An 8817-nucleotide genomic window follows, 5' to 3' on the forward strand; every position below is an offset into this window, starting at 1 on the left:
CCCAGTGGCGGCCCCTGCGCGTTGCTAGGCGATGGCGCCGTGCGGGATGACGTAACTTCCTGTATCTCTTCCGGGAAGGAGCCATGGAGGCCGTGGCGGAGCGGAAGGTGCGAGCGGGCCCGGCCCCCGGTACCACCCGCTCCGCGCTCCCGGCGCCGCCCTGGGCTCCCCTCACCGCGTGTCTCCCCACAGAGGCAGCGCGAGGAACCGGCGGACACGTCCGATCTGTCCGGAGAGGATGACGACGACTACGTGCCCTACGTGCCCGTCAAGCAGCGCAAGCAGCAGATGGTAATGGGGTAACGGGGCTGCCCGGGGAGAGCTCCGAGCGGCCCTCCCGCCGCGAGGCTGCTCACTCCGCCTCGATCCGCCTCCTTCCAGCTGCAGAAGCTGCTGCAGATGCGGCGGAAGGTGGTGTCCGAGGAGGAGCAGCGGGACAGCGGGAGCGAGCAGCGCGGGGACGAGGATGACATCCCGCTGGGGCCCCAGTCCAACATCAGTCTGCTGGACCAGCACCAGCACCTCAAAGAGAAGGCGGAAGGTAAGGGAGGAGCTGGTGGCGGCACTGGGTGGCTTTCAGGGGACAGCAAACCCCCTCATTGTTTCCTGGCTCTCCCCCAGCTCGGAAGGAGTCAGCCAAGGAGAAGCAGCTGAAGGAGGAAGAGAAGATCCTGGAGAGCGTGGCAGAGGGCCGAGGTGAGTGGGAGCTCTGTGTCTCGGATCTGTCTGCAGAGCTCCCAGGGCAGCAGGAGAGCTGTTCCCTGTCTCGGGAGTGCTCATACTCGGGGTGGGACCGGTGGTGACAATGGGTGCCCTCAGTTGGCACTGCCTGCCTTAGCTGAGATTTGGCTGTGGCAGGGCTCTGGGCACAGCAGCACTTGGTGTTCCTGTGCCAGAGGGGCTGTCAGTGCTGCTGCTTCTCCTTTTCTGTGTCCAGGCATGATCTCCCAGACTGTTTGCCCAAGTAGCTCTCAGCGAGGTTGATGTGGGTGAGGAGAGTTTGCTCTGATCATCTTTGTTCCTGCAGCTCTGATGTCGGTGAAGGAGATGGCCAAGGGCATCACCTATGATGACCCAATCAAAACCAGGTAAGTTTCACAGCACAGCTCAGAAGTTGTCCTTCTGAAAACGTCACTCTATCATGGCTGAAGAGAACTAAAAGCCACAGAGTCTTGCAGGAGCAGTGTGGCTCTGCAGCCTCTTGCCTGAGTGATTTGGTTTGTGTCATTGTCTGTAAAATCAAACGCTGTTGAGTCACACTGGATGTTGTTTTTTATACAGTAAGGCTTGATAAAGGACCTTTATGTTAAACTAGAAGGTCTGAGGGTTGGTCTTCAGGTTTGGGAGGTCACTAAGCCAGAAAAAGAGTCTGGAGGAGCCTTTGGAGCCAGTGCTGCTTGAGGCAGCATTGTCAAGGTGGTGACTGATCAGAGATTGACCTCAGTGATCTCAGAAGTCTTTTCCAGCTTCAGTGATTCTGAGGCAGTGTCAGGGAGATGATTGAGGCGTGTCCAGACATTTTTGGCATGTTCCATCCACCATCCATAGCTGTTCTCAGCTGTTAGCTTAGCACTTTTCACTGAGATTTTGGGAAGGGTTTAATGCATGGAACTGGCTCAGATCTGCTCCCACGCTCACTCCGTGGAGCCCCTTGGGGTTACCTGTTTTATCTGGGAGGATATTGGAGCCTAACAGGGATTTCCCCTGAATTCCTCCGTGGGAGCTGCTGGTTCTGGAGCCCTGGCCTCATTCTGCACCATGACCTGTTTGTGTTTCTTTCGCAGCTGGAGAGCCCCTCGCTACATCCTGGGCATGTCGGAGGCACGGCACGACCGTGTACGCAAGAAGTACCACATCCTGGTGGAGGGGGAGGGCATCCCACCCCCCATCAAGAGCTTCAAGGAGATGAAGTTCCCAGCAGGTAGGCCAGGAGCAGATCCTGGAAGGGATCCCACTTTTTTCCTGGCTGTTGGCCTGAGGGGTGTTTGTCACTGGTGGAAGAGCTGCTGCTGGGACCTGAGTGGGAAAAGAGAGGAAATAGTTCAGGTCATGAACACGCATTGTCCCTTGTTCTCTGACAGCTATCCTGAGAGGCCTGAAGAAAAAAGGAATCCAGCAGCCAACACCCATACAGATCCAAGGCATCCCCACAATGTGAGTGCTCCGTCCCCATCCCGGAGTACAGAGCAGTGGTTCCCACAGCCCGCTCAGGGGTGCGGACCAGGCGCTCTTCCCTGGTGACAGATCACCCCGTCACCTTGCTGAGCCCTGGAGGTTTGAGCTGTTCCATGATGTTCCTCCTCTCCATCGGCCCCGTTTCTCTGGCAGACTCTCAGGAAGGGATATGATTGGCATTGCATTCACTGGTTCTGGGAAGACCTTAGTGTTCACCCTGCCCGTGATCATGTTCTGCCTGGAGCAGGAGAAGAGGCTGCCATTCTCTAAGAGAGAGGGACCCTATGGACTCATCATCTGTCCCTCGGTGAGTGCCAGGACGAGGCCTCGTGGCAATCCTAAATTCTGCCTGCACAGAGCTGTAGGAATGAGCTGGTTTTGTCTCCATAGCGGGAGCTGGCCCGGCAGACCCACGGCATCCTGGAGTACTACTGTCGTCTGCTGCAGGAGGATGGGCTGCCCCCGCTGCGCTGCGCCCTCTGCATCGGGGGCATGTCTGTCAAGGAGCAGATGGAGACCATCAAACAGTAAGACCTTCTGGGGGAGTCTGTAGGGCTGGAGCTGCTCTGTTTTCTGGCAGGGGGCTAAGGGGTGGCACCCTGGCTTCAGGACACTGTCAGGGTGAAAACAGTGTGCCAGGGAGGTGTCCTGCATGGGGCAGGAATGCCAAGGGCCTGAGTGCAGCCTCCTCTCACCCCACAGTGGGGTACACATGATGGTGGCAACCCCCGGGCGCCTGATGGACCTGCTGCAGAAGAAGATGGTGAGCCTGGACATCTGCCGGTACCTGGCCTTGGATGAGGCTGACAGGATGATCGATATGGGCTTTGAGGGGGACATCCGCACCATCTTCTCCTACTTCAAGGTACTGAACTGCCACGGTAGGAGCACCCTGAAGCTCAGTCCTGCACGTGCCAGATTGGGTGAGTACTAAAGGCTTCTTCTCTGTGCAGGGCCAGCGGCAAACCCTCCTCTTCAGTGCCACAATGCCCAAGAAGATCCAGAACTTTGCCAAGAGTGCCCTGGTGAAGCCCATCACCATTAACGTTGGGCGAGCGGGTGCTGCCAGCCTGGATGTTGTGCAGGTGAGGTGTTTGGGTGCTCCCTCGTTCCTGTGTGGGAGGCCAGAAACATTCATGAGGGCACTTAATTCCTTCCTCTACCAGGGAGCTGGGGTTCATGGCCCTCCTTCCCAGTTAAGGGATACCAAACAGTGGCACTTCCTCTGCTGCCTGACCCATGTCTCTGCTTGTTTCTAGGAGGTGGAGTATGTGAAAGAGGAGGCCAAGATGGTGTACCTGCTGGAGTGCCTGCAGAAGACCCCTCCACCGGTGACTATGCTGGGGACAGTGTGGTCATGCTGGGCTGTGGGGGGAGTTGGGAGGAGGGACACCCTGTGTGGAGTGGGCCTGTGACTGAGCCATGCTGGGGATCAGCAGTGCTGTGTGCTCTGCTCAGCAGGAGGGAGAGGGCTTCCCCAGGGGGCTGTGCTGGTGCCAGCAGTGCCAGCCTGCAGAAGGGGCTCTGATACGATGCCTGTGCTGCCGCAGGTGCTGATCTTCGCAGAGAAGAAGGCAGATGTTGATGCAATCCACGAGTACCTGCTGCTCAAGGGTGTGGAAGCTGTGGCCATCCACGGAGGGAAAGGTCAGTGAGGGTCCCAGATAGGCCTGGGCTCCTGGTGTGACCCCACTCCTGCCAGAAATGTGCGTGGCCACAGAAGGCCCCAGCCTGGAGCAGTTGTTGATGGTGTGAGGAAGGGCTGTGACAGTGTCAGGAGTGAGCTCCATGTTGTACATAGCAGGCATAAACACAGTCCAGGTCCCTATGGGACGTAGAGGCCCCTCTGCTCCCTCACTGGGAGAAAGGCTGCCTGAGGAAGCGATGCTTGACTCTGAGGCCACAGTGTTTGCTGCAGTAGGTAGGGCTGGGAGCTCTGCCATTGCTGATCTGCTCTGCTGGGCCTTTGCAGATCAGGAAGAACGGACAAAAGCCATTGAGGCCTTCCGGGATGGGAAGAAGGATGTCCTGGTTGCCACTGACGTCGCTTCCAAGGGCCTGGACTTCCCAGCCATCCAGCACGTCATCAACTACGACATGCCAGAGGAGATTGAGAACTATGGTAGGCACTGGGCCTTGTGGGAAGGGTCTGGAGGCCACCAAGGCTCTGTGCCTGTCTCTGCAGTGTCTTGGGGTAGGGATGGTCTGTCACACTGTGCTCACCCGGGGCTGATCCTGTCCCTGTCTCCACAGTTCACCGCATCGGGCGTACAGGCCGTTCAGGCAACACTGGCATTGCCACCACCTTCATCAACAAGGCCTGTGGTGAGGAATGGCACGGGGCTGGGGGCTGGAGGAGGCAGCTGGGCAGTGCTAAGGGGGTGTCCTGAGCAAGCAGGATGGCTTTGCCTGACCTGTGTCTCTGCCCCCAGACGAGTCAGTGCTGATGGACCTGAAGGCTCTGCTCCTGGAGGCGAAGCAGAAGGTGCCACCGGTGCTCCAGGTGCTGCACTGTGGGGACGAGACCATGCTGGATATCAATGGTGAGAGACCCCAGGCTGACACAGGGACCCCCACGGGGCTGCTGCAAAACCTGGGCTCCAGATGGGACCCTCCAGCTCCCAGTGCCACAGCATTGGGAAGACACTGGTGTAGCCCCTTCGCTCTGGGGTGGAGGCTGCTGTCGTGGTGTGGCACTGTGCTGCCCTGGCGTGGCATTATCCTGGCCCTGACCCCATCCCTCCCGTTGCAGGTGAGCGGGGCTGTGCCTTCTGTGGCGGCCTGGGCCATCGCATCACCGACTGCCCCAAGCTGGAGGCCATGCAGACCAAGCAAGTCAGCAACATCGGCCGCAAGGACTACCTGGCCCACAGCTCTATGGACTTCTAGCCAGGAGAATGTGCTGCCCCTGGATGGGCCTGGGCTTCCTTTCAGCCCAGGGACCTGTCCTGCACTGCTGTGGCCCCTTTTCCAGAATTTTGGTCATTGGGACTTCTGCCAGCTCAGCCTGACGAAGTTCCTGCCCCGGAAGGAAATGTATGGAGCTGTGCTGCAACAGCCCATTACATCAGCGGTGTGTTGGGCAAGCAGGTAGCAGTGCCTCAGGGCCAGAGAAAGCCCCAGGTGGGGCTACTGGTCTGCTGCCTCTGCCAGCCCCCTGCAGTGGTGAGGTCAGGGTCTTGTGTTGCTCCTCACGAATCCACCCAGTTTCTCTGGGCCTTCTCCTGGATTTGTGCATTCTCGTGTGGCTGTTCCTCTCTCCCCAGACATGCTGGGAGGAGGCAGCCAGGGTGAGATGGAGCATGCTGTGCTCATGTCAGGCGCTCCCCGAGGTGCTTCCTGTGCTCTGCCCCCGCGTTCTGCCCCACTGCCCTGCTGTGAGGGGGAGGGCGGGCACATGGACACCTCCTATGGCCCAGCCTCTGCCCCCCATCCCACACCCCAAAAAGGGGAAGTCTCTCTGAGACGGAAGTCTGCCCCATGCCTTTCCTTCGACTGCAGCAGTCACATTTTCTCTGCTGCGGGTAGCCCGAGTCCCTTATCCTTGCGCTGGCTGCCCGGGTGAACTCGGCCCATGGAGAGACCAGTGAAGGATGGAATCCTTTATGTGCAGCACACCAAATTTGGAAAGGTAAAGGGTGAATTTGGGGTTGGTAGAGAGTTTGCCCTGATTTGTCATGATCCTGGGCCTGGGCCTAGGCCCTCAGCAGCCTGAGAAGGGGCGACTGCAGCCACACCTGTTGGAGCTGCCCTTGGGGGAGCCCTGGGCTGAGCAGCCCCGTAAGTGGGGTTTTCCCGTGGGGCTGAGGGAACTCGTGTGTGTGGGCACCCACTCTTGACTCGCCTGTGTGTTGGGTTCTTCTTGCTTGGTCACTGCGTGAGTCTCAATGGAAGAATAAACGTGTTAATACGGCGCAGCTCCAGCATCTGTGTGTGTGTGTGAGCAGGGCCCTGGGCCAGCACGTGGGACGTGTCCCTGTGCCCCTGTCGGCCTGGCCCTGTGGGGCCAGCACCATCCAGCAACACCCTCATGGCTTGGGCTGCTCCTCTGTGCCCTTGGAAGGGGCTGTTAGTGCTGCAGCCCTCAGGGCAGGGTATGGGTGACATGGTGAGAGAACCTGGGGTCGGGCCAGCTCCAGGGAGCTGCTGGGTGTTGGCAAAGTAGGTCCTGCCAGCACACTGGTCGTGCCATGGCAGGGTGGCCATGTCCTGTGGGGGTCTCAGTGGATGTGTGGGGCTGCAATCGCACTCTGACCTCCCTGCTGAACAAGAACCAAGCCCTGAAAGTGCAGCAGGCAGCCGTGTGTGTGAAGAGCTGGTGCCCTGCCATGGAGGAGGCAGGTGGGCTGGGGGCGGTGGGTATTTTGGGTGCTTGGCTGCATCTGGTTCCTGCAGGGCGGAGGCTCTGCTGCACTTTTGAGGTACATGGTGGCACGCGCCCCCGCTATCCCATGACAGACTGGGAAGGTGCTGGTGCTACAGAGGCTCCCCTGGGAGGAAGCAGGCTGCTGAGCAGATGTGAGGCTGCCAGCAGGAGCCTTAGCAGCTCAAAATGGCTTTAATTTGCATCAGGGTCTGTCCTGAGAACAGCTTGAGAGCTCAGCTATAGGTCGGCAGGCCAGCACTTGCAGCAGGGAACAAAGAGCAGGACCTGGTGCTCAGGGAGCCAGGAGTGAGTGTGACTCATCCAGTGAGCCATGCCAAGCCCGCTCAGGGCAAGGCCCCCCTCAGCCCAGCTTTGGGCCTGCCCTGCCCCACAGTTCAGGGGTCTGTGCTGGCCCCTGTTCTCTGTGCCCTCCAAAAGCATCTGGCGGGTGCAGGCCAGGACTCCCCTATGCCCCTCGTGCCCTGTATGGAGGGCAGTGCTGCCAGATGCAGCAGCCAGCTCTTCGCTGACCCATTTTTTCCCTGCCTTTGTCCTTTCCATGCATTAGAAGTCCTGGAGGAAGATGCGAGCCCAGCTGTTCGCCGCCAGCCCGTCCGGCGTGGCCCGCATGGAGAAGTTTGATGTGCGGGATGATGGCACGATCCCAGAGAAGACGTCCCTGCAGCGGTGCGCCCGCCGCGTGATCCGCCTCTCTGACTGCGTCTCTGTGGGCCCGGCGGGCACAGAGAGCTGCCCCAAAGCCACCGCCGCCTTCTACCTCACCACCACGGAGAAGAACTATGTGCTGGCAGCCGAGCAGCGCGATGAATGGATCACCCAGCTCTGCCAGCTGGCCTTCCAGGTACCAAGGGGTCTGGCAGAGCCAAGAGCCCTACTTGGGTGAGCTAGGAAGCTCCAGGGCAGGTAGGGGATTTGTCATCCCCACCCCCTGTCCCAGGTCATACTCACATCCCTTTGTTTCAGGGTGCAAAAGAGACAGTGCTGAGTAGTGCCAGCACCCAGCCTGGCCCCGCTGTCCCCATGGAGGAGAACTCCCTCTACTCGTCCTGGCAGGACCGTACGTGCAAGGGGTGGTGAAGAGGGCTGGGGTGGGCTGCAGCTCAGTCCTGAGGTGCTGACCCCTGGCTTGCTTGGCTCTCGCAGTGACTGAATTCTTGGTGCTGGTGGTCCAGACGGACGCAGCCACCCGCTGTGGGCTGCACGGGCACTACCTGCTCTCAGCCCTTCCCCAGAGCCTGATGCTGAAGGACCCCCAGTCTCGCCAGCCTCTGCTCACCTGGCCCTACCCCTTCCTTCGCAAGTTTGGCCAGGATCAGGTGAGTCCTCCCCCACTCCCTTCTTGGGGCTGCTGCCTGCCCAGCGTGGGTGGCAGCCCCTCACCCTCCCCTCTGACCCTGCAGGCTGTCTTCTCCTTCGAGGCTGGCCGCCGCAGTGACTCCGGCGAGGGCACCTTCACCTTCAGCACCCCACGGGCCCCTGAGCTCTGCCGGGCTGTGGCTGCTGCCATTGCCTGCCAGCAGCAGGGCAAGGACAGCCTGGACCCCAGACTCTTCTGTGTCTCAGAGCCCCAGCTCTTTGCACAGGGGCTTGAGCCCCAGCCCTGGGGGTCTGGGAACGATGATCCCCAGCCCAGCCCAGCCCTGGGGGGGACACAGCCTGCGTCCCACCCCCCTGCCAACCTCCTCCGCTTCACCCCACCAGAGCCAGAGGGCTCATGCCCCATCGTCTATGCCTCCATCGCCCGGGGGCAGCAGCCCCTCTTTGTGTCAGGGCAGCCAGGCTCTGGGGAGCCCTGGGCCGTGGGGAAGCCGCTCCCTGAGCATCTCTACGAGAACATCTTCACTGCAGAACCACATCCAGCCGGGGCCCAGGAAGAGGAGGAGGAAGGGCAGTGGGAGCTGGGGTGCCGACAGGCCCCCGAGGGCCACAGCAGCGAGGGGGGGCCCGTCTATGACAACCGGGCCGCCATGGCACAGAACCCCCGGGCCGCGGGCTGGGGGCGCGGAGGGCAGGTGGCGCTGTCAGGGCGCTCCGGGCACAAGCCTCACAGCACCCTTCGGGCCAAGCTGGTGCGGCTGTTGAGCCGGGAGAGCCCCGGAGCGCGGGACTGGGCTTGACGCGGCCGGTGCCGGTGGGTGCCGTTCGGTCAATAAAGGCCCTGCCCGGACTCGGCTCCGCCGCTGCTGCGAAGGGCGGGAGGGGGCGGGCGGGGGCAGCTCGAGCCTCCCCGCTAGGGGGCGCCGCCGTGCCCGCCC

The 8817-nt window shown here is 60.7% G+C and overlaps 2 protein-coding genes across 2 annotated transcripts; both read left to right on the plus strand.

Moving 5' to 3' along the window:
* The first annotated feature begins 27 nt into the window (after nucleotides 1–27).
* On the plus strand, nucleotides 28–6111 carry DDX41 (DEAD-box helicase 41). Its single transcript, XM_053990873.1, has 17 exons — nucleotides 28–107; nucleotides 193–291; nucleotides 382–541; nucleotides 622–696; nucleotides 1028–1088; nucleotides 1785–1921; nucleotides 2082–2154; nucleotides 2329–2482; nucleotides 2566–2702; nucleotides 2878–3040; nucleotides 3129–3260; nucleotides 3435–3506; nucleotides 3726–3822; nucleotides 4148–4297; nucleotides 4429–4500; nucleotides 4608–4718; nucleotides 4928–6111. Exons 1-17 carry the CDS (start codon nucleotides 84–86, stop codon nucleotides 5062–5064), a joined length of 1854 nt encoding a protein of 617 aa, XP_053846848.1. The 5' UTR covers nucleotides 28–83; the 3' UTR covers nucleotides 5065–6111.
* Nucleotides 5750–8679, plus strand: DOK3 (docking protein 3). The gene is made up of 5 exons (XM_053990874.1): nucleotides 5750–5806; nucleotides 7110–7403; nucleotides 7526–7619; nucleotides 7706–7878; nucleotides 7963–8679. The coding sequence occupies exons 1-5, from the start codon at nucleotides 5750–5752 to the stop codon at nucleotides 8677–8679; spliced, it is 1335 nt and encodes a 444-aa protein (XP_053846849.1).
* The last annotated feature ends 138 nt before the right edge of the window (nucleotides 8680–8817 follow it).

The sequence above is a fragment of the Vidua macroura genome, chromosome 15 (genome assembly GCF_024509145.1).
Source record: "Vidua macroura isolate BioBank_ID:100142 chromosome 15, ASM2450914v1, whole genome shotgun sequence".
Lineage (NCBI taxonomy): Eukaryota > Metazoa > Chordata > Aves > Passeriformes > Viduidae > Vidua > Vidua macroura.